The sequence below is a fragment of the Polyodon spathula genome, chromosome 27, assembly GCF_017654505.1.
Source record: "Polyodon spathula isolate WHYD16114869_AA chromosome 27, ASM1765450v1, whole genome shotgun sequence".
Lineage (NCBI taxonomy): Eukaryota > Metazoa > Chordata > Actinopteri > Acipenseriformes > Polyodontidae > Polyodon > Polyodon spathula.
Window position 1 is genome coordinate 5,634,274 of NC_054560.1, and position 25,694 is coordinate 5,659,967.

Here is a 25,694-nt window from a genome sequence, read left to right on the forward strand (position 1 = left end):
GTTAATAAAAGACTGGAGCTGAGGCTTTGGAAATGTGGCCCGATAGAAGCCTCATGTGATGGGAGGTGATGTTTTCATTTGACCGTTCCTACTGACAAAAATGCTTGACATATAAAATTAGAAGCACTAAACCCATAAACTGTTTGACATTGCTTGATTTACATTTTTACAAGCCATTATTAATACAAACACTAAACACATAAGATGCTCCGCAGAACACTCATCAGATATCAGCTTCGTAATCTTTTGCATATTTTCCCACAGGTTTGCATTGCCTCTAGCTAGCAGTGTCGTAATTCAGACGGGTTCCTGGGGTAAATCTCCCTGGTTGAGAATAGGCTCCTCCGCCCGCGTCTTACCGCTGTGCACGGCGATGACGGGCCGGTGGTGCTGCGTGAAGCTGCTGAGCCGCGGGGAGTTGTCCTGTGGAGACGGGCTGTTGAAGGGAGACTTGTCCATCTCAGTCTTCTTCACTGTGGGAGAGATTCCTGCAGAGAGAGACGAGAGAGAAAGAACACCAGGATTAAAGCTGAGTCAGACGCAGTGGAAGAGGCGCACTGCTGCACTGGGGGATCTCAGGACACTAAAGACCAGACACGCTGTTGGATAGCAGCTTCATTCTCCCCTTCTGTTATTACAGCAGCCAATCACACACACACACACACACACACACACACACACATATATTTATCACTGGTCAAATTGTAAGGTGATTCCAATGCTTAAAAAAAAAAACCTCTTTTTTTATTTTTTATTTATTTAACACGCTATCGAGTGATTGTTAGTTATTTATGTTTCTTATGCTTATGCAATTAAGAGGTGTCCTGGAAAAAAAAAAAAAATCAAAGCAAGTGAAAGAAAGTGAGTTTCTAGAGACGGCAGGTGCTTGTTAGTAGTTGGAGGTATTTAGGGTTCTCATGCAGACAGCTAGCAATGATCTAAGGGAATGTCCAGTGAGTGGAACGCTGGTTACACCTTCCGTGTGAGGGGTGAAGGGGAGAATTGTGTTTAAAAACTCTTAAGAAAGAGGAACACAAAGGGTTTGTCGTGTATTGTGTGCGTACGGTAAGATTTTTGACAACTTTGTATATCGCAGTCGAGCTCAAAAAAGCTATTCATTGTGGCTGGCTAACCAATGCAGAAACAAAATTATATAAAAGAAAAGTTAAGAAAACTAATCTGGGAGTCACACAAGATCATTTTCCACATTTTAACATTTGAAAGGCCCAGATAAGTTTGCTTTCCTGTTGCAAAGTTGTCAAAGCCTTCGAAAATAAGGTAGCAAGCTACAAAAACCATTATCAATATGATCCCTAGTAAACATGTGGCACCAAAACCTATCCTCCAGTTTGCAAATATGCGTTTAGGCTGGGCTGCTTCAGTAATGCTGCATTCGTCTCTGTATACCTCATACTCTATATACGCTCAGCACTCCCAGCTCCATGCCACCGCCTGGCTCCTTTCAATTTGATTTATTCATCTGAAACGAGGGTCTGAACTTGATAAGCCTGTAAAATAAACCCCACACCAGGCTATTAAACAAGTTACAGGTACAGGAGCTCTCTTTAAACACTTATTCGAGAGTCTCATAAAAGCAAAACGTTGAAAGCCAAGGCTTAGACACATCTAAGACCCAAGCTTGCACCTCGTAATTGATCGAAATGGGATGCATATGCCTGCCATTATTACAGAGCTGCAGAGCTGTACGAAACGGGTCCTCTAAGGTGAAACCAGTAACCACGACACAACAGCTTCTTTTAGTGTTCCTGGAGGATCGGAAGCGGATGTGAGAGATTCTAAGTATTTTAAATGTATCCCACATCCAGCAACTGTTTGTAGACATGCTGCTAGCAATGTAAACTGAAGCAATGAAACTCCAAGCTAAACCAAATCATTTCCTCTTGGATTGTCATTTTAAAAGTACCTGGTGCTACACTACATTAAAGAAGCCTACCTTTGCAGGATTTTGGATATTGTTTTGAACTTTCATGGTCATTTCGTTCGGAGAAACTACCTGCCTCCTCTAAACACTAAGGTGCTTTGCCTCCAGTCTGAGGCTTACCTCCTAATAAACACTGCCGAGGTGAAATGACCTAGCAAGAGAAGCAGCAACAGATTTCCTATAAGTTAAGACAAGCAAACTGACATTTCTTTTAACCTAGTACCAGGCACCATGTTTCAAACAAAAAATACAGGCTCGCGATATCATGTGTTTCCTTCAAAACTCAGACCTATACCGTGAATAGAAAAGCATGAAAACTAAGGTTTATGAAATTATTTTGCAAGTTACAACCTCGTTATTAATGCTAATTAGTGTGTTAATAAATCAGGCTTGGGCAGCAGGATTAATCTAGAGTACCAGTGTGTGATCATTTAAATAGACTCATTTGAAAAGGCAATGCCACTTTTCATTTCTCTTTCCCGACCTACAGCAAAGGGTTTAGAATGTCAGTTGCAAGCCGGCAAGTGAATGTTACTTGCAAAGGCCTCCAACTGCTGTGTCTCCTATGATTCCAGCAATCTTGCTAAACAATTCCGCATTCAAATGTACTTAAATGAAGCGTGGTTCTGTTATGGCATGTAAATATTCCAGATGGAAAAAAAACAAAAAAAAACAGCAACTAGTTTATTTATCACTGACGATTAAAATCGATAATTACGATCTCTGGTGCAAAAACTACACCTAAAATGTGTTTTCTTGGGCAAATATTTATCTGCACATCCTAATCAATAATCCAGCTAGGGAACAGTTTCAGAACTGCACCACTGAATAATGTCATATTATTTGTCAATTGTCATTAATCAATGCTGCTCCTGTTCCCCAGTGCAATACAGCTGGTCTAGTCAAGGGGCCTTTTCCTGACCAAATCAACGACCTGAAAATCAACCCCTAAGCCTGGGCTTCCCAGAGAAACCGAAATTCCTTTTAAAGTTGCGGGTCTGGAGAGCACTCAATCCCAAGCTGATGGCAACTGGAAATCGAGTCTCAGGGCTAAACTCGAGTCCTGGGTGAACCTCTCCCCTTCACGGCTTCACCAGCTGAAACACTCACTAACAATCAGGCTTCTTAAAGCAGTCTAGACAGGAAGACTACTCTGAGTGGAAGGCAGGCCAAGGGGGTGGGGGAGGGGTCACGCCGCTGACCTTCTGAAGGCTGGGGTCACCAAGAGGGTGCCAACAGAATATCCCAGGTTAACAGATTTTAAATCATAGATTAAGAAAACACTCCTTGGCCCGCACCGTCCTTGACCCTGGTACTGTGTTGTGACTGTCGGTGGCTTGTGTTTATGAGGACAAGATCCGATGCTACATTTAGTCCAATACTTGCTGGAGGGCAGAGTGTATATGAGACTGTAATTACCTGTAATTGGATAGCTTCCAGAGCATAATGAACTCAACGCCCTGTTTCGTGTGTGGAGTAAATTTACGAACGGGTAAGAAATTTAAATTCCAGGTTGTACAAGAAATAAGGAATAGTTAGGTTCTGTAGGGTGTAACGATACACTTATCTGAATTTCTCTCTCATGAAACACCCCAACTTAAAGAAAAATGGTGGATGAAATAGATGTTTCTATGAACTCCTAAATGCTACAGGAAAAAACACAACTCCTTCTGGTTAGTATGAATATGATGTACAGTGTTATTTTGATAAGAAATGAGGGAATACATGGAAATCAAATGTTATTGCATACAACAGGACTTAAAATATCAATCCCTCCCGAAATCAGGTCATCGTGATCAAGTCCACACTCACATGGAACTGACATCGTTAGAGATCATGAGGTCAGCTGGCCATTAACGCTTTCGTTGTGGTCTTGAAGGAGCCAACAAAATAATACTTAAGTAAATCTTACATGAATTGCTGTCGCTTCATAAATCTCAAATTTTCCAAGATGAAAGATGCACATATTATGGTAAATGTGTGTTTGATCTTTTAATGTTTTTTTTTTTTCTTCATCATAGCAATCAATGCTGCTTCTGAGAGTAAAGCAATGAAGAGGCACTGAAAACAGATAAGCTTTGGTACTGTATGTGGCCAATTATTTCATCCCCCTTATTTTCATTTGGAACTTCAAATTCTCTTCCCTCATCACAGCTCAGGAGGACTGAAGCTCAGTCACCCAGGAATTCTACAAGCTACCAGCCTCTGGAGGAAAAAGGCCAGCCCTGTAGCTGACCGGGAACCCAGGCCAGTGAGGAGTACCAATCTGACGATTTTGCCTCCCTATCCCAGGGGAGCGTCAGCGCCAGTGCTCCTGGTGGAATCCCTAACGTTCCACTCCCTACCCTCCCCTGACTGTATGACTCACCCTGCACACCACGTAACCATGCCTTCACTAGGGCAGACCCCTGGGAACATTCTTTTAGAGTTCATTAAAAAAAATACAAATTATCAAATACAATAATGTTTGTGTCTTTCATATAGGAAAAAGCGATTCATAAAGCGATAGTAAAATGAAATTTGCTTAGGGTTCCATCATTGAGGTAACAACAAAACAATGCAGGATTTTCACAGGGAAACACACACCCTTTAAACTACCTACAGAAACTCTGAAAGATACAGCCACGTAATCCACAACCCTAACAGTGTGCTGAAAGGGGTGGGTGGTGGGTTGGAATTGTGCTCGGCAGTATCCAGCAGAAACCTGGGAAAGCCAGTTGTAAAAGCAACGCACCGTATTTGACAGGAGACGTTGACATGATGAGGCTGGGATTGAAGAGCTCCCGGTAAATCCTGACTGAACAACCTGGGATTAGACAAAACGGGGGTTAGAGGGCCTTTGATTTAGTTTAATCAGAACAAGATCCTTCCCAAACGACACAGGAAGGACTGAGTAAGACGATGTTAAGAAAATGCCTGTGTTATGGGCATGACCGGCCTCGCCTGTTGCAACTTGTAGCCGAAAGGTGGTGTTTTTTTTTTTTTTTTTTGTGTTTTTTTACTGTATGTTGGTGCCTGACTTGTCTTCAATTACCTGTTGAGAACCCAGGCCCCAGATTCAGTTTACAGTCGCATTTCAGTGTAATGTTTGGCTGCATTTTTGTGCAAGGAAATACATCTTTTGTAATTGCCGTGTTTGGAATTGTTCCGGGTACATAGGCAATACAGCCAATCACTGCATGCGTTCTATTATTAGAAGGCTAGGGAATCAGCCAATAGAAGCAAGAGGGGGCGTCACCTTCCTGTCTGGACAGGAAGCTTATGAGAAAGTGAAAGAAAAACAGATAAACATTACAAATAATAAAAGGTTGGGGGGGAGGGTTGTACACAACACACCTAACCGTGGTATAAACATGACAAAAAGGTACACTTCTGTGATTTAAGAGCAGAAAACAACAAATTTCTGGTGTCGTCCGATGCTACATGAGCTACTGAATAATGCCTCAACAGAATCTAAAATTATACAGCACAGACAACAACACACGAGACAAAGTGAAATCTTTAGGGTATATCCAAAGGGAAAAAAAGTCTTCTGTTAGAACAATGGGGGTATTTAGCACAGATCCCTTTTTTTTCCCCCAACACACGTGGCATAGATATTAAAGACAAGGCTTATTGCACAAAATCCTTAAGCTATTTAGAATACACAATTCCTTTTTTTGAATCCCAATAGAAAAATAACAAAAGTCAGATTAGCCCTCAAGGCTATACGTGCTTCAGTAGCGGTGTGGGCGTGCTGGAAAGAGAGTCTGATTAGTAAAAAGGAGGAATATTAAACAGAAATGACAGAATAAAGGTTAGAGTAGTGTGTTAATGCACAAGCATTTACAGCGCAAGACTTCCAGTCTGGCTTGAAAAGTTTAGTCTCAAATGAGCCCAGATTTAAAGTACAATTGTCTGCCACATTTTAGGAAAGGACCAGGCTTGAATGGCAGGGAGGGCCCAGTGTCACTGTGCAAAGATAATATAAATGGGGCAACTAAATAAATCAATAAATAAATAAATAAAGATTAGCAATACATTAGAAATAAAGATAAACAAGTAATAGTTTTCTTATGTAATTGTCACTTATTGTAAAACTTAACCAAAAAAAAAAAAAAAAAAAAAAAAAAATGAAGAGAAGCAGACTGAACACATTTTTTTTTTGACTAACAAAGGAAAAAAACTAAATATTCAAAACTATTTTTTGCATTTGGAAAACAATGCTGTATGACATGTTAGTTCGCTCAGTGCTAATTCTGAGGTGCCCTTCAGAAGCCTGTTACAGTCCCATGGGACCCGCTTCCCTGACTTGCTTCCCTGCACAATGGGGAGAATTGTTAGCAGCCACTCCCACAAGAAAGATCATGCTGTCTGCCCTCACAGCCGCAGTTATTAAGCAAAACTATTCAAGAAACCGCTAATATCCACCTGGCAACTAAACTGGGCCTGAGCACTCTTTGCTGTTATGTTACCTGATCAAACAAAGAGTAGACAAACCTCCGTATTAGCGATTTGTTTAGGTGCCTTGAAGATAATTAACATGCTAAACTCTATTCCAGCTTTAATCGTGCTATTCTGAGTCTCAGGCTTCAAGACCATCTGACTCGCTTGGCTGTTTGCAAAGATATCATTCTTATGCTGAAGGTGGATGAGGGGAAACTCTTGCAAGTACAACAAGCCCTTTGATCATCCGTGTCATTACCTCAGTCTGGACTACTGAAATTAATAATACCAAACACTGTTATAGCAGGTACTGAAGTTAGTATACCAAATGTTGCGATATTGCTGCTACAAGTAGTGATACCAAACACTGTGGTATAACAGCTACTCAGGTTAGTAATACCCAAATAATTTACCGACTATAGGTTAGTAAAATTACCACACACACACTGCCAAATTCCAAAGCACTAGGATATAAAGGCTATAGTCTGGGTGAGTCATACAACTATGCTATAGTTAGTAATACCAAAAACAGGGGGCTTATTATCTGAAATTATTGCTTAGAGTTCTAGTGAATTTGGTATGCAATTTATTTATATACAAATGAGTCTCTAGGCGCCCTGTTAAGAACGGCCAAATATTAATAACTGAGGCATACCATAATAGTTCGGTGATATCATGTAGAACCTCAGATTCCCTTGACAACTGACATCCACTCAACGTGTCAGAAATATAAAACAATCGTTTATTTAAGAATAAAAGGGGTGCACAACTAATTTAACATTACAGAAAGGAAAGGCTTTTGGTTAGAGATATGCGTGAATAGTAATACACAGCTTACTGATTCCATAGTCCAACGATTACAACGACCATAACATCATTAGCATACATGGGTAATATACTAATATTGAATATGGCTTATCACACAAAGTGTCTACTTTGCATTAGTATTTTCAATACCCGTTTCTCGTTGTAATCGATGATGAAACTATGCATGAGAATGAATTAAACTACTCATAATACATTTCTTACACATTCTAAAACAGGAAGTTATATTCTATTCCTAGAACAATTTCCACTTAACTTGATAAGTTACTAAGTTTGCTTCAGTTACTTGCTGAATACTTATCGATTTCCACATACAGACGTCAATCTGTGTCAATTCTTCAATATTCTTCGATACGTCAATTCTTGTTGCAACTCCTCTGTACGGCTTTGCTTCCGTTTACTGTTTCAGACTCTCGTAGGCCAAACAGCTAGGGCTCTCTTCAAAGCTGATTTTAGCCATTCATCAGAACGTTGGTTCTTCCTTGCCTTCCGTGAATTGGAGCACTTATGTTCTCATGATTCTGCAACTTTCTTCAGAGCAGTTTGGCTTCCATGTCATTCCTCAGAGCTCCACGCCACCTCTAGCGGGTGGACACTCCTCGAGCAACCTTCCTTTGTCAAAAGCACGATTAGGCAGCAGCACGCTCATGCTTCAAAAGTCAGCGACTTTTTGTGATTCTCTCTTCAACCCTGTGATTGGTTAGTTTGGTTATTTTGGGCTGTTCCCGAGACCACGTGGCATGTTTCTCATTGGTTGTTCTCGTTCAGAGACAGCCCATTGTTCTCAATTGGTCCGCTATTCCGCCATCCTGTCGACCGGATTTACGAGACAGTTTGGTCACTGTTTTGAGTATCAAGGCATACTTAAAACTGTCTGGATGTTGCCTTCTGCAACACACTGCTGGCGCCCAAATGATTTATTCAGTGATAGGTAAAGATAAAACGATTGCCCAGCAGTTAGTTTACGACCCTTTCTAAAAGCATTCTTTGTCAGTGGGGGAGTTTGTGACCAAACCAAGAAGACACAGAGAATAATTTAATATCCCCTCTCCATATTTCAATTCTGTTAATTTCATACCCAGAATGATATCACGACCCCCCCTCTGATGTTACAGGGTAGTAGTGATTTCTTTGGACAATTATCCACCAGCCTTTCCCAATATTTAATTATGCAGTACCATTGTTCTTTCCAAACCTCAGTGATATGCATTTTCCCAAACTGTCAGCACATGTTTAGCTAATAGGATAAACTATTATGAACGGACCGTTACATTTTGCCACTCAATTGTTCTGCACTGTGGCAAGAGAAATTGGAATGCTAACACATATTTTGACATACCAATGTTAAATAAAACGGTACGACCTGGGGTTGGGGATATAACTGATTATCAAAATCGGCCATTTGTTCAGTCTTTGATTTTTTTTACTGTACTGAAAAATCGATAGCCTAGTTGCTGCCAATGGTTCTGCACAAACGCTGAGATTCTGAAGGGATCCCAGTGGTCATCCCCCCTAATATTTCTGCAAGGTTTTGAAGGAACATGGAGCGCACATCCAATCCACCACCATCACATCTAAATCTAAACGCTTGGTTCCTACTCACCCCCCTCCATCTCATCAGGCCAGTTTCTGCTGCTGCTGGCGGGGGAGTTGGGAGAGGTGTAGTACTCTCCACCTGGGCTAGTGTCAATGTCATCTTCCATGGAGCCAGACTTGTGCCTTTTACTGCTGTGGGGAAGAAAATAGACTACCGTCAGGAAGTACTCTCACTGCAATTCTCTCACAGAATATTCTCAACCAATGCCCCAGTTAATTCACAGTTAGACTGTTTAACCCTTTCAGGACTGGGATCACATAACACAGTCTTATGTAAAAAATAAAAATAAAAATTGCCACATTGCCACCGGGCTCTGTTCTGAAGAGCAATTGAAAGTCTGATTATATGAATAAAATCGCATATGAGATTCCTCAAACTTTAGTGCAAAAAATACATAGGAACACTAAAAGAAACTTCAATTTAATTAGAAACGTTTCGACTGGAAGCGTTTCTCAATGCCTTCGTTGATTCTTTTAGTATTTCTAAATCAAGCGCTGTTGGGTGTTTGATAGCAATGGCTGGAAGTGTTCTGGACTGTTGGCGGCTTCAATAACAGCAGGAAAGAACACTTTCATAAATATCAAACTGTATTTATTTTATTCATGAAGAAAAAACACTCTTTAAGCAACTCACAAGTACATGTCTATATCTTTCCTTTTTTTAGTGTTTGAAAGCACCACATTTGTATAATCAGAATACATCTCTTATATTAGTTGTTGATCAGCAGGTTTGTCCAGTGGTTAAAGAAAGGGGCTTGTTACCAGGAGGTGCCAGGTTCAATCCAAGCTCAGCCACTGTGTGTGACCCTGAGCAAGTCACTGAACCTCCTTGTGCTCTGTCCTCTGGATGAGATGTAAAACCAAGGTCCTATTGAAACTGACTCTGCAGCAGTAATAGTTGTGATGCATAATTCTCCCCTGTGTAAGCTGCTTTGAATAAAAGTGTCTACTAAATAATAATAATTTTGGATTTGCTAATAAATAGCTTTGCTATCTGAATGATCCACGACCTGCTGATGGGAAGCGCTGGCCCTCTGCAGCAATACTCACCCGCTGGACGAGGTGCTGGGCAGGGTCCTCCTCAGGCCTGCCCCCGGTGGGTTCAAGTCATAGGCCAGGTGCCCCTGGAGCTCCCCCAGGGAGAAGTTTGGGCCTGTTCCCGTCACCACTGGGGCTGTAGGTGCACAACATGGACCTGTTTACTAAAACTCTGTCTCATGAGACGTCCATTAAAACAAACTCATATATGTGTGAATATTGTGCTGCAATGTCCAGTGCTCCAACAAGCAGAGTCTGCTGAATCTCACTACCTCATTTACAAATACTCTACAGCATGTGTGTGAACAGAATAATGTGTTGTATATTTTAATGAATTAAAGATCAGATGGCTATTTATACCACAGTCTTTAACTCAATATCGATCACTTAAAATCAATAAGACACAACTGCAGCATACCATTTTTATAACCACTAATGGCACTTCAAAGTTAGAGCCAATAATTTATTCAAAAAAAGTCTTACTTCTGGAAACTTGAACCAGTTCTGTTACATTAAAAACTCCTGAAGTCACAAAGCTGTCCTGAAACTCTGGGGCATCTGCAAAAGATAAAAGTCACATGACCTGGGGGTGAAACCCAAAACAGAAGAAAGAAGAAGAAGAAGAAGAAGAAGAAGAAGAAGAAGAAGAAGAAGAAGAAGAAGAAGAAGAAGAAGAAGAAGAGAAGAAGAAGAAGAAGAAGAAGAAGAAGAAGAAGAAGAAGAAGAAATGGAGTTCATTGTCCATGGTATTGCATTGGCTTAGTTCATCCCATTGTCTATCAATGAGAAAGTGTGACGGGAATTTTTCTGTTTGCCACATCACAGAGAAGGCAGGGGATTCACATGTCTTCTGTTACTGTAAACGACTTACAAGAAAAAAAAAAAAAAAACACCACCAGCCAGCCAAGCCGAATAGCTCTGGCAGATGTCATTGTGGATTTTGTGGTCTGCTATTGGTGTGAAAAGGTGAGGCGGTTGAATCGTTGATAAGACTGTACCACGCACACGGCAGCTTTCACTGAACCTCTTCCACTCGAAAAAAAAAAGAAAAAAAGGTGCCCATTTCCTGCTGGCCTCCTTGCACTCCTCCACTCCCCCCCACACACACATGCACACGCACACACCATACGCACACGCACACACCATATACACACACGCACACACACACACACGCACGCGCACACACTGAACTGGATATTTTTCTATTGTCTTCTCAAAGCCATGTTCTGCTATAAAAAAAAATGATGCACCCAGGTTTGAAACTAGGACTCAGTTCGTCCCAGATAGGAAGTGAAAGAATGTGTGAAAGCTACCTAATGATGCGAAAAGGGCATGAGGGCGGTAAATATCTTTGCAAACCAAGTCAGACACAGTACCCATACAGCACGTATTTATACAGTCACTCATAAGACTTTCTAAGAGTTTCTTTGAGGTCAGATACATAACTTACCCATTGTGGCTGTTTTACTGTGTTCCTGGTCTGAGCCAATCCCAGTTCTGGGACTGCTGCTCTGCTCGGATTCTGTAACAGAAGGATACAGAGGATTTGGGATTAAAGAGACCTGAGCTGGATAAAGCTCTGGAAACATGAGCTGGCACTGCAAATGTAAGCTCACGATACACATCCTGCCTTCTGATCTGAGCAGTTCTGAGCAGCCCCCAGTGTGATTCTCCACTACTGTAGTCATAAATCATTCTTATTGCCTTGGATTCCTTTTCTGTTGAAGTGAATCCTTTTATAAATGCATTCATTAAACATTAGTTTGTGATTGATTCATTGCTGCCTGCAGATCCTACAGCTCGTGAGACTCCCTTCTAGTTGCAGTTTCTCAAATGGATTCTATATCCAGGAAAAAAAAAGGAAATCAAATAAATAAATAAAATAAAAACTGGCCAATAATCTTCAATAATTTAATTCTTCAATAATCAGAATTAAAGACTAGCCCAGATTTATACCTTAATCCATTTTGAGTGAATAAATACAAAATAAAAAAATGTGTTCTTGACCTCTCAAATTGAAAATCCTGTTGCTGTTTTATCTCAGTGAGATTCCTGCACTAACCTAAGCAATTAAATCCCACTTTTTTAAAATGCTTTTCCTCTGAATACATTCCCCTCAATTAAACATTAAAAAAAAAAAAAAAAAAAAAACAGCCAGTTTTTTTCAGCTGGACTCTGATTCCTGCCCTCTGAAATTATTCACGTAGAAAAATGGATACAGCATTTAATAATTCCCCACTTAATTATTCAAACAAATCATATCTTCCTGCTGTTTTTAATGTACAAATACCAAGCATGCTGTGAAGGGTTCACAGGACAGAAGTGAATACACAGGCACTACAAGACTACAGAAGCAGAGGTCCTCATCCTTACCAATGGCAAAGGTATGGCTTGGTAATAAAAAAGCAATGGTAGCCCAAGGGCAGCTCCAGTGAGTCGTAATGGTGGAATAACTCCACCACAGTGTTAACCTTCTCATATTTTCATACACCAATGGCATCACAATGGTATGAACCACAGATACAAAAATAAGACATAACTACATGAGTACTGTGTAAACAGGAAACAGTCTTTTGCTGTGCTAGTTTGCAGTGTTCTGTCCAGTATAAAAGCTGTATCTCCCTGTTGCAAGGCCGTCTAATAAAGAAATCTATTTCAAAATCTTAAAATACACAGTGTAATACAGACGATTCTTGCATGATAGCAAAGAGTATAATTCCATCAAGGGGTTCTGTGGCATCGACCACAAGAGCAGTGGTAAAGGTGCCATTATGATACAAGTCATAGTGTATTATACTGTGCATTATATGCATTTCACAATATCATTCACAAATTACATATCATTAACTCTCCCCTGACCTAGAAAACGGGCTAATGATGTGATTGATCAGTGGGTACGAATATACAATGCTGTATGTAGATAAACAAACTATCCACGTCATGAAATAAAGTGTCTGCCAACAATCCCACGCTACTCCGACACACATTCCTCTGGCAAAATAGAAGTACTGACCTTGGAGTAGAAAGCATATTTCCAACACAGATCCATGGGCCGCCGGTCTCTTATATAAACACACACACGCAGCTGCTCAAGCTGTGCAAACACAAAGCTCCTTGATGTCATCTAGTTTAGCGTGGAAGCAAAAGTTACACAAGTCCTGAGCAGAGCTAACTAAGGCATTACCAGCAAGGGCATCCCAATGGATTTGATACAAACGTTACGCAGCGGTTCCCGTACTACAGGAGCCCGTGGCCCTGCAATGGATTACCAGCTTGCTCATACCAATAACTTTCCATTTACATAAACGCATGGAATAGAAGAGCTTGCGGTGCGCAGGACTTCATTGCCTGCTGGCGTGCAAGTGTATCAACTCATCCACTTTTACGTTCATTGCTATTGAAACAGATAGCTACCTACACTAAACTGTTGTCGAGTTGGCATTTCAAATCACAGAAAAATGCTTTTTTTTTTTGTTATTCTGGAAAAAAAAAAGTCATCCTTGGTGATTCTAAGTTACTTAAAAGATATTTGTTCATGCAGGAGGATTGCCTCTCCACATGCACACTCTCTCTTATGCAAGGCACTGCCACCATCCACCACAGAGCTGATATGACACCTGTTGGTCAGCACAATACTGATTTACCCTTCTCTTTCAACACTGCATACAGAGCTAGGGCATATAACTCCACTTAGCCCTGCACACCAGTAAACTGATCTCAAATAGTAGCATGCATGCATCAGTTCTGTTTGTTTTTTCAGTGTGGCATTTAATAAGTCAGACTTCCTTTAACCCTTTCAGTCCTGGCAGGACCTCGAGGTGTCCTGCCTTATCTTAGTGCCGGATGTTGACATATGCCGTCAGAAATCACATCCGTAGCACAGGAAACTGGAAAGTATAGACATTGTTAATGAAACCAGCATCTTTACCCAATTATGGAAAAGTAACTTTTCAATATTACCCCTGTTGTCCTGACTGACCGGCTAGTCTGTACACTGCACTGAACAGGAGAACTGTGCTCCTTGAGCTAGTTCTGGAAAGATCATTGTGTCTTAAAGGAGGTTTTGACCTCGCTAGCCCAGCGCTGGTGAAAACACAGGCACGTCTTTCAAAAGAAGTTAAAAATAGACAGCTGTGAAAGTGTCAGCAGAAAGCCAAGGCTGCAGACCAGCTTCAATAAACAGGCCCGACGAGGACTAAAATAGCCTCCTGTGATATTCTTTGAGCGGCTTGTTGTTGCTGTAAATCTGATCTCTCTCTCCTTGGCCCGAGCACAGGGCTCCCTGACAATGGGCCCCAGTCTTTGGCTCACGACGAAGGGAGACGCTGGAGGAAAAAGGCAAAACTCCCGACATAGGGCCAGGGTGACCAAGAATAAACCTTTAAATACACTGTACTAAATTTCTTGCATACGCCTATGCGTGATTCTCTATTGGTGATTCTGCATAGATCTGTCCTGCTAACTGCGTTAAATTGTTTCTGAAAAGACTTCTCAAGGCTGACTGGGGAAGGTGGGGAAGCATATTGGTGTCGCACCAGCTTCAGTGCTACACTTCTCTATGGGCTTCGATGCAATATGCAAAACAGCAAAAGAGATTCACGCAAGGGAACAGTACACACACACAAGAGCATGAGAAAATTATATTTTATAAATGATGAAATCCAAACTTCAGTCAATGCGTTTCAGGTGTTCTGAAATACACATTCATGTGTAAAACAGCCATCTGGAAATTTTTACAAAAAATATGTGTTAAGTGTTACATGTAAAAACTTGAATGAAAAGGTAAAATAAAAGTCAAGTGTACTTTTTCATTGAAAATATGTACAATTAGCAATACACAAGCATTAACAAGAAGGGTGAATCGTGTGTAATCTGCAGTATCTGATTAACATATTTAATTATAATCCTATATTATTTCAATGGAGAATCCCTAACAGAATGTGGTCCTGATACAGCAGTACACCAAAACTGGATTAAATTAATTCCATGTTACCACTGGTACCATTATACCAAAAGACTGCAGAGTTGATACAAAGTTTTAAAATAAAACTATTCCAACTTTATAACACTTAAATCAGGTGCAGTGTCCCTTATGCACATGTAAACAAACCGGACTGCCAATCTTTGCTTTCTGATCTGCACAGAAAACACAACCGTAAAACAGGCAGCAAAATAAAACTGCATTTTGGATTAAGACTGAAATGATTCTCTTTTGTAAATGTACAGCATATAGGAAGGCACACGGCAGTGTATGGTATTTTTCCATGTAAGAATTTAAAGTGAACAAGCATATCCCTTTCAAGATTTTACAATCATATACAATTTATGTCTTATATTTAACACATGTGTAAGTTCCCATGACACCCCCTATTCTGGTTGTTTAAGAATTGTGTTTGGGTACCAGCTTCAGGGTCTACACTGATGAAGGCAATAGCCATGTCTGCTTCACTTTAGTCTCTTGCAGGATAGTTTTGGTAAAGGGATGGCAAGAGTTAAGTGCGAGCGGACTGCATACTCATTGATCTCTGTCTTTAGTAGCGTGTTGCAGTGGGTATGATTTCTGTTCCAAAAGTTGTGTCTGTAGTTTTAATTTTAGCTGCTGCCCAACAAGGGCACTGGCAGTCACAGTCAAGGAACAATTCCAAGTCTTGTTTTTTTTTTTTTCTTTGTTGATGTAAAATTCTCTGGCCTTCAGCTTCACGACTTGACTGTGCAGAGAAAGCTCGGAGCTAATCCAGGAGTGAAAGAGACACAGAGAGAAGCAGGAGGGACGTGGAACAGCACCACGCACACCCGACTTTCTTAAACTAACCTTTCGTGTCTTACATTTCAAAGATAAAAAAGAAAACGATCACACGTTAATTAATTTGTAATATATATTAGAGAAGCTCTCTATAAAAAAAAATTTTTTTAAAAAAGACATAGAAAAAAATTCGCCGTTTGATGACGTCAAGGCAGGGGCGGTCACTGTCAGCCATTTTATATTTAGGGTTGGGGGGCAGCCATTTTGTGCACTGCTCCTTGATCCTGATTATTTATTTATTTTGTTCTAAAGCAGGATAGAGTAAATAGTTTGTGATGGCATTTTTTTTTTTTTTTTTTTAATCTCAGTTGAAATTCCCCATGTAATCGGATCACGCTGCTAAGTAAATGAAATAACCTGGTTTGTAAACTGCAGAGTGTGTACAGTCGTGTCTCTGCCTTTGTGAATCGATACTATAAATGCTTAATAGCTGCTCTCTCACAGAGCAGCACAAGTGTTTGGTTTTTATTTTTCTTGAGCAAATCAACCCAACAACCCCCCCCTCCACCCCCCAACCCTCCCCGAGTTACTGTAAATATTTTTCTGTTTTCTTTTTCAGCTAAGCTTTTTTGGCTTCAGTTTGGAAAGCGCCAGGGAACTTTCTTGGCAGACATTTCATGTACGAAGGAGAAAAAGAGTACAGCTGGCAGCCATTTTAGATTGCTCGCTCTCTCTCTCTCTCCCCTTCTCTCTCTCCCCCTTTCTCTCCCTCCCTCCCCTCTCTCTCTCTCTCTCTCTCTCTCTCTCTCTCTCTCTCTCTCTCTCTCTCTCTCTCTCTCTCGCCGTTGGCCCACTGTAGTTCCAACACGGACATGTGCCAAGACACCTCCTTCAGAAAGAAAAAAGAAAGAAAAAGCCAGCTAGCTGGCAGAGAAAGTTGCTCTGAGATGACCGAACGTGAAAGTGATTCCTCTAGAGTAGCTGAGGAATTAACTGTGCAACCGCTAAACAACAACAGAAGGAAAAAAAAAACAGAAACCTTTGAAGAACCAACACTTTTCACTACTAAACCCGTCGCTACTTTTACCAAAATCCACAACGGCTCTATCTTAACCAAACCTGTTTCTCACTTTAATAAAATGTTTGTCTCTCTAAATATATTAATCTCGTTTTCAGATTGCTCAGAGAATTCATTTGTCAGTCCCAGGCCTGCGCTTCCTGATTCCATAAAACATAAACACAGTGACCTTTCAAAGCTGTTTAACGGCTTTATTTATAATGTACAGTATAGGTGGAGCCCTCAGTTAATGGTCACATGGCATTTCTGGAATAAGGAAATGCAGTCAATGGCCAGACAACTGCGGTTGGACTTCCATGCAACTGCCTTATGAAAAAAAAAAAGTTTCAATGACGAGAAAATGTCATGAAAATGATTTGCAAAATGCATGTGGGGTCTCGTTTCAATTGAACGTTGCGAAATGCAGCAGTCATTAGCGGCGTGCCTGTTAGAACAAAGCTTAAACTGTTATAAATGTCTAAACACAAATATTTATTCTTTCAAGGCTTTCAAAGCGATTTGAATTCCTGAAACGCCCTTCATTTGAAGACATCGAAAGTCTTTATTACAACATCTGAAACTTTTCTCTTCGAACATATCAAACATTTGCAGATCAATGCTTAAAGTCGTAACAAAGCTTCACTTCAGAGGCTCTCTGTGTTCAGCGAGGTGGTGAGCAAATCTGAGCAGAATAAAGGAGCTCAATCTTCATTAATAAGAGTGCCAGGGTTAAGCCACTGGGAGCCCCGTCAGAAACAAGGAAACAATAACACACGCTACTGCTGACTTTAGTTTTTGGGTATGAAAGGCAGTAGCATCTCCAAGAACATCAACCCCACCCCTCCTCTCCCATCCTGAACCTGGGCTCCTTTCCCAGTGTCCAGCCCTCCCTCCAGCACACATAATATCCTTGGTATTGCTGGCTATCTCTCCCCAAGTGCAGGCCGGGGGGGGCGCGGGGACAGCCATCCTGCCAAGCGTGTGCCAGGATTGCCAAGTCTTTCCCAAACAATGCACACGCCAAAACGCAGGCTCTAAACTGACAAGGCTCCCAATGGAAACAAAATGACAATAAAATGAGACTATGAAAGGATGCGGAAAATGTACAGACAGGAAATAGTTATTTTATTTTTATTTTTTTTTAACTAAGAGATGCTACAAAAAATATAGTCCATTGCAATTTCTGGTTGTCTACTATTAACCATCTAAACAGTGCCCGATCTGAATACTGTTCATGCTGGATTCATAAGAACTTAAAAGAGTGGCGGCATTCGGATCTGCCACTTCTGATATCGGAAAATGTCATCATCGCACGGCCCTGCATGTCAGACAGTCGTTCAAATAACACTGCTACGGTTTTCAAAATACTGAATCCGCTCCCCAGGCAGGGGGGGTGTGTGCAGAGAAGGGAGTCAGCCAGAGACTGCAGCCTTGCAGGCAACACAGACTGAGAGAGCGGCGAGAGGGATCAATACTGATTAAACAGCAGAGAGCAGCGTCTGCTCGAAGCTACGCAAAGTGCAGCACGGAGGAGTCACTGATATCGAGCAGGGTCGTCGACCCATCTGCCACTCCACATTCTGATTGACTTTGCAAAAGGAGCAGACCAAAATAAAATGGCTTCTACCTGTCAGAGAGAGGGCTGGGGATGAGCAGAGCCTGTTTGTTATCCATTATATATAGATATATAAACAGAATCACCTGTTATATAAAAGAATACACAATCACCTATCAAGCATACGAAATAAAAAAGTAAATTAACCAATAGTTCAACGCTTTACAAAAAATTAACATGAACATACTGTACAATTTTTGATCAAATTTGATCATGTACAATGTATAAAGGAACATAAATATATAAATAGACCGAAGGGTTAAATGCAAAGAAAAAGCAGCATCATTAACTATGCAATAAGTGACATCAAAAGCACACTAATAGATTTAAATAGAAATAAGTGAGTGTTGTTACCATGGCAACAAAAGATTATAAGTACTTAAGTACCTCCACTCCACTGTAACTTTTTTCAAACACAACTTTTGTGTTGACAAAACACACCGAAAACTTTTGGGAAGGCTTGAAACTTTTGAGAAAACTCCAACACACACACACACACACACACACACACACACACACACACACACACACACACACACACACACACACACACACACACACACACACACACACACATATATATCATACCTGCATTTTTAAAAGGGACCAGCAGGGTTAATGCACAATTGTCACTCAAAATTAGAGATGCATTAGCAGGATTATGGGACTATCTACAAAGTACCGATTTAAGAATACATGCTGTAATTATCTCTCTCTCTTTTAGTTTGTGGTTAGCAGTGCCTCTGATTTGATACATCTTCTTACCACGAGTGAAGCTGCTTTGTCAGTGAGAATTAGCCCACTGTACACTAATAATTAGCCCGCAATGCCGAGCAGGGCTCCAGTGTTTGTGAACACAGAGATGGGCACTGGAATATTGAAGTCTCTGTGAAAGATTCCACACCTAATACCTCACACAAGAGCTGCTGTTTACATGCGGCTGTCAAATCACATTTACATGAGGGGTGGGGGTAGGGGGAGGGGGGGGTTGCAGCTGGCACAATTAAATCCCGTACATAATTACAGGTCTGCCTTGAGATAAACGAGCAGCACTACACACAAACCTTAATTCGTCGATCCATCTGTTTCATACAATTTATGTTAATGTTAATATCTGATTTGCAAATGGAAAATCTGCATCGTATTCTGCCACTACCTGTTGCAATTGAGTTTCAGTCAAGATAGGCAAGACAGAAGATTCTAATAGGGGGTGACATTAGGTGCTTGGTTGGAAGGTGCTTCTGTATTGTCACATTGAATTCATGTTTGCCCGTCCTGGCTCTATATTCTGATGGCAGTGTTACAGTACAGGTGTCTATTTTCTTTGTCCAAATCCTTGTACAGTTTAACCCTAAAAAGAAACTTCAGTAGAAAATGTTTTGATTAGAAGTCTTTCTCAATTTAGGATGTTGAGAAAAACTTCTAGTCGAAATGTTTGGAATTTAGTGCTGGGACAAATATTTGAACAAACACTGCTTGAAATGTCTTCAGACCGATAACTACCAGAACTGAACTAGCATGCACCTGCATTTGATTTTAATCACGCAAGACAACATCCTATAATAAATACAATTCCTCCTTCAATCCTTTTTTTTTTTACTGCCATACAACTCACAATCTGTTACATTTTACCTTTCTTTAAAAAGACTACAACTACCAGAATGCATTGCAATACAAACCCAAGTAGAGGTTGTGGAGGAGCCTGCAGCTTCCTGGTCCACTCGTCCCAGCAGCTGTGCACTCCAACAGGCACTAAGGGTTTAACAGCATATAATTACTGTACGGTTTCTAAACCGTTTCCCATGTCTCGAAGTGTTGGACTCAAGCTGTGCTTCATTTCTGAAGGAGTGTTTGTGTGAGTGTGAATCCCTTTACTAATTATGCTAATTACTAGGCTGATAATTGCTCCAGTTGACCTTATCTCCTAATTGTAGCTTCCTGCAGCATTCAAATCCAAGAGCCAATTACTTGGTGCCTAATAATACAGAACAGATTCTAAGGATATATAGAAAGGGCACAGCTGCCAGCTGGCATATGTACACCCCCCACCCCCACCCCCCTCCTCCTCACACACTGATTGACACACGTGTAAACCTATCAAAGAGAGAGCCTGACACACATCTTAACCAATCAAGGTGAGAGAACCTCAAGGTCTTGGCGCTGCCTGCTTTTCAGAACAGCCCTAGTGTCAGTGTCGTTCATTAATAAAAATGCAGTCGAAGAAAAAATATGTTTGACTGCTGTTTGTCTTCAATTACAATTAAATCTGAGCCCTTTAACAAGTACACTGGTTTATACTTTTGCACGTTTTTATTGAACATTTATTACGTTATTAGATCCCAGTTTGATTGCACGTTTCCCTTACCTCGTAAACAAACACTCCAGCTAATGCCTTCAGCAACTGTCGAAGGCACAAGAGCCTTACACAGGCAACTTGGCAGATTTTGAGGTTTGTATTTGACATACAAAGAATAAAGATCTCATCAAATTCGAGTTGTTTAAGAATCCGGGTTTTAAGACACACACAAGATGTTATCATACCCTGTGGGAGGTGTCTCTGAAGTACTGGCTGGAAATGTTTAAGTCATGCAATGTGCTGTTTGGGTCATCCAGTGAATGCAGTGTATATGTCGTTATCCATTCTGTTTACTTCTGCTTCGTCTTACTTCACTGTGTTATACAACGACTTCAAACAGAACGTGACCAAAAGAAATAAATAACAGAGCATCGATTAAGAGGTGTCCTGGAAAAAACAAACCGCTAACGATTTAATTTTCTTTAGGTAACGTCACCTCGCTTCCTGTAATCAAACTGATAAAAAAAAAAAAATCACGTTCCAGGAAATTCGTTTTTGATGGTAATATTTTTTAACCCTTTTGTAGGACATCCAGGAATAAGACTCATGTTCCATAGCAGTTTGACCCATTCCTGGTTTTTCTATGAGTTTAATTAGACATACCTGAGCTTGTTACCATTGCACTGGGGCTAATCAAGCTCGTAGTAAAACCTGGACTGGGTCAAACTGCTGTGCAACAGGAGTGGTTTTTTTCCATCCCTAGACACCTATGCAAACCAGTAACAGATTGCCTATTTGTAAACAAGCAAAAATAGCAAAATATATTTCCCACTTCAGGAATCACTAAACCTACAAATCTATATGATACGTTCTCTTACTTGCCTGCATGACTCACTGTAATGAGATCATTCACAGCCATGCCCAGTTAATGTCTAATGCATGCAAGACCAGCGCACACACATTCCTCTTCAATAGACTAGAAAGAGATCCTTCACACTTTGATCAAGTCGAGACCGCTTTCCCAGTGAAAAAAGAATGTAAATGAATCATCAACACAGAAAACAACGAGAAAGTCAATTTTTGTAATGCCATTAAAATATGAGCATGCGTGCGCTGTGGTGCCACTCTCACTCAGCGCAGAACCAGTGGTGTGCCACGAACTTGCCAGTGAACATCATTTCTGGTAAATCAATGTTCTAATGCAAAGCTATTAAAAAACAACAACAGCTAACTTGAAAGCTTCTGCTGCTATTGCATATAAAAGAATGAAAAAAAAACGATTTTCCTTGCTTGCACAAAACCACAGTATGAAACCCAGACACGAATGGCGTGTTCTTTAAAAGTTATTTTTGGAAGATTTTCACAGACCTTTTAAAATATATATTTATATAAAAACTGCTTAACCACCCACTATTGCTGTGTTGGATCTGTAACACAATTCAGCAGAGACGTTTTCAATAGTAGGCAAGCACGCCTTCTTCAAGGCTTGAGAGAGCACGCCCACGTTTAAAAGGAATCCAGATATATATATATATATATATATATATATATATATATATATATAATCATATATATATATATATTTGGGATCTGATTCCAGGAGACTAATTAGGAAGTGTGTTTTTTAGCTGAGCGTTCGTCCAGATGTCAATTTTGTATTGAAGTCAATGCGTCATTTATGGAAAATGTAAGTAATTTACTGGCTACACCTGTTTGCAAATTTCTATCCTGGCAATCTGCCCCAGAGTTGCATCTTCGGACTCCAAATTTGTGCCTCCTTGAATATTAGTCAAAGACATGTTCCTGGAAACTTGTTGCAGTGCACAGTTGAAACCGACAGAGCAATTCTCAGCAAGAGCCATTGGCAGGCGATACAAACACAATGGATTTCCAACAAGTATTGCACAACTCCAGCATTACAAACGTTTATACACACACCTGTCAGAATGGCTTGTGAGCCATCATTCCAGCGCAGAACACTTCACCGCCCCTGCTTTGACATTGAGGATCCTTTCATTAGGGCCAAGTTACACTGGAGAACTGGCACAATAAGTATATAACTCAGCGTTGACATCTAATTGTTCTTTGAATGGCCCCAGTTTTTTTAGCAAATATAAAGCAGAGTCACTCAATACCATTACCAATGAGAGACACAGCAATTGCATGTTGAACTCCAATCTTCCAATAACTGTGTCAGCATCAGTCACATGATCATGGGACTGTCCAACGATTCCAGCAACACATCGGACAAGCTGGAATCAGTTCTCTCAGGTGGTCTGAAGGAACTTACTATAAAATACATGAAACACAAAGTATGTTTTTTTCTTTTAATCACCATCTTCCCCACAGCAGTGGGTGGCACTATTTTCATTGGGCTTCAGGGTAACCTATCCGCTTCTTATGAATTCCCGTTCTGTTTGGATTTGAACCGAGAAAAAAAAAAATCAGAATCCGGACATTTGACAGACTGGCAGGAACGACTTATTTTTCATTGTGGTCGGGAATTCTATGAAGCAAAAGTCTTTGTGTGGTCTCTCCCTCTCTCTCCTCCCCTGTATAATTTAGATGATAAACTCCCTTTTAATTTAACGATGCTTATGTAAAAGTTAAGCATGTTTAAATTTGCATAGTAATTTCAGAGCTTGCCATACTTATCCTGGGCTCGCGCTGTGCTGTCCACGTAAGAAGAACTGGTTAACATCAACCTAGTAAAAGGACAAAGTCTGTGTATTCTCCAGGATTCATTTATTTACACAATGCTTTTCAACACCTGAGCCAATTTATGCAGATAATTTGTTTCTGCTTTGTTTTGCTGTTCATATGCACAGACTCAAGCAATTTTAAAAATCTTTTATATGTTCTGCATGTAAACCAGTCTGGATCTGGAATCGGGTTGCTTTTTTAAATCGAATTCTAGTGCTCACAGGTTCCGCAGCACTAACTTCTCCAGATCGGATTAAGTTTAAACGTACTCTATGCAACAAAGCTCTGCATGAACATAAAGTTCTGCTTTTCCTTTGATATTTATCTTTACAAAATAAGAATACATTTCAGCACTCAGAACTGCTGTACAGCAGTCTTAAAATGCAGAGCTTTATATAGTCTCTAGACTGGAATGTGTGGGGTTAAATTCCCCCTTGGATTTCGACTGAGAGCCACCAGTGCTGTCTCCCCAGGAAACCTCTTCACTGGCTCAGTGCACCACGGGTATCTGCCTGGGTAACACTGCCAGAAATCTGATTGTAAATCTAGTGAAGTCAGCATAATCAAGTGCACATTGGACCGTGTGTGGATATAGCAGGGGCGGATTAAAAAAAACAAAAAAAACATGGCAAACCACCCGCGCAGATTGCAATTTCAAGATTTATAACCCACCCCCACCCCCCCCCCAATGAGTCTGACACTTCTGGCTGTGAAATCCAAGACCAGGTGAATCTGAAGTGTAAAAACAGCATTTCTTTATTTCCTTTCTCTTAAATTCAGTGGCAATGCAGTACACAACAATGCCAGCAAAAATCTACCACCAGGGTAGCAAGAGCCTTCCGTACCATAGTGACAACGCCCTGTTATTATACCAATGACGTTACAATGGTGAACCAGCACACATGTTGGTAACCTAGTGTGCTAATGCATCTGGGCCACTTTGCAACGTTTTTTTTTCATTGCCATTGCTGGTAATGTTGTGATGATTCTGTTATGGTTTCTTCTGGATAAAGGCTGGTTTATACTTCAGTCTTGCACAGCTGGAGAGGGTCGTGACCAGGTAGAGCTCGGGTGACCAGTCTCCCTTGGTTAGTCAGACAGCCGCACGACTAGAGACTAGAAAATGCCCTTAGCGACAGTCGCAGGACTGCCATTACTATATAATGGTTTCCTCCTCATGTTATTTTCTTCAAACTGCTCTTTAAGTTTAATGGCCACTTACTTACATCAAGGACTAATTTGAGCTCTGCACAGTACTGGAGCTTTAAATCTCTTGCACTAAACTTAAAGTGACCCCTAATGGCTTAACATTAGGATTTGGGGCAAACAGAAAAAAATAATTCTTGGTTGAAGAATACAATCAACAACAAGCTATGTGCTATGCAAACTGTGAAGCTTAGTGTGTGAGCTGTGCAGCATGGCCTTGATGCAGCACTTATCCTGAAATGCCCTCTTCACAAAAAGCATGTGTTCAGCCTCTCTCTATCCTCTCCTTCCCTCTCTCTCTGGCTCTCTCTCTTTAGCTCCCTTGCTCTTCCATTCTCTCTAGCTCCCTCCCTCCCTTTTCCTCTCTCTCCTCTCTCTCTTTCCCTCCCTCTCCGTGCCGTCGTTCCCTCCCTCTACTCCAATGGCAGGCAATCTGCTACGATTCACCAAATGTGGCAAACATTTAACATCAACCCTAAGCCATCTGGACTCCTTATTACAAAAGCAATAACTTGTTTCTCTTGGTTTTTTTCTTCATAGTTTTGTTTTCATTGACGGTCCTTCCCAGGCAGCGAGTCAATGCAACAGACCTGTAAGGAACTGTGTTCAATATTTGATCTAAATTCATGACTAGTACTGGTAAGGACAGTTTTTATGAATATGCTAATTCATGTTAGAACAACGACAATGTTATACTACAATGTCTCAGTCTACTGTTTCGCAGACAGACCTAGAATCCTCATAACGTCCTCCATATCAGGCGATATATATGGATATATGTTTCCATAAACAGTCGTCACTCTACCAGATTTCTCTGTGGCTGCAGTGCACTTTCTCTAAATGAAAGCCAGCCCTGCAGAGAGGGGATCTCTGACACACACACATATTTCCAAAGAGGCTTTTCAAAAACGTGTCAACTGATGAAGCTGAGCTGCTTAAACAGCAGTGTCCCGAACTGCCATGTCATTCCCAAACATGTTTTGTTTGTTTGGAATAAGAAAAACACTTTGAAGTGGTTTTAACCAAGTTAAGTAGTCTTGCTGATGTGTTGTGCATTCATCTCCCTTCTCTGGTGAATTTGCAAAGTAATATTGCAGTTTTCCCATGATCTCCTCATCGTTATACCATGTATTTACCAAGTACCAAGGCCACTATGGATTAACAGACTAATCGTATCAGTACTGTGGTCCATGCGTGAGAGTGTGTCTTATCACAGTCCTTCTGCCCTCCAGTCTCATCTCCTTATCC

The 25,694-nt window shown here is 40.7% G+C and overlaps 1 protein-coding gene across 5 annotated transcripts in view; it reads right to left on the reverse strand.

The window, feature by feature from the left end:
* Positions 1–25,694, reverse strand: part of nfic (nuclear factor I/C) — an 86,026-nt gene that overhangs the window by 17,217 nt on the left and 43,115 nt on the right. For 2 of the 5 annotated variants that reach the window (XM_041231249.1, XM_041231247.1), the window contains exons 3-8: positions 11,277–11,348; positions 10,310–10,384; positions 9,839–9,983; positions 8,796–8,920; positions 4,677–4,748; positions 360–488 (exon numbers count right to left, since the gene is read on the reverse strand). In XM_041231249.1, the coding sequence (XP_041087183.1) occupies positions 360–488; positions 4,677–4,748; positions 8,796–8,920; positions 9,839–9,983; positions 10,310–10,384; positions 11,277–11,348 (618 nt within the window). The remainder of the gene's footprint in view (positions 1–359; positions 489–4,676; positions 4,749–8,795; positions 8,921–9,838; positions 9,984–10,309; positions 10,385–11,276; positions 11,349–25,694) is intronic. The other 3 variants (XM_041231248.1, XM_041231250.1, XM_041231251.1) reach the window with 3 other exon arrangements.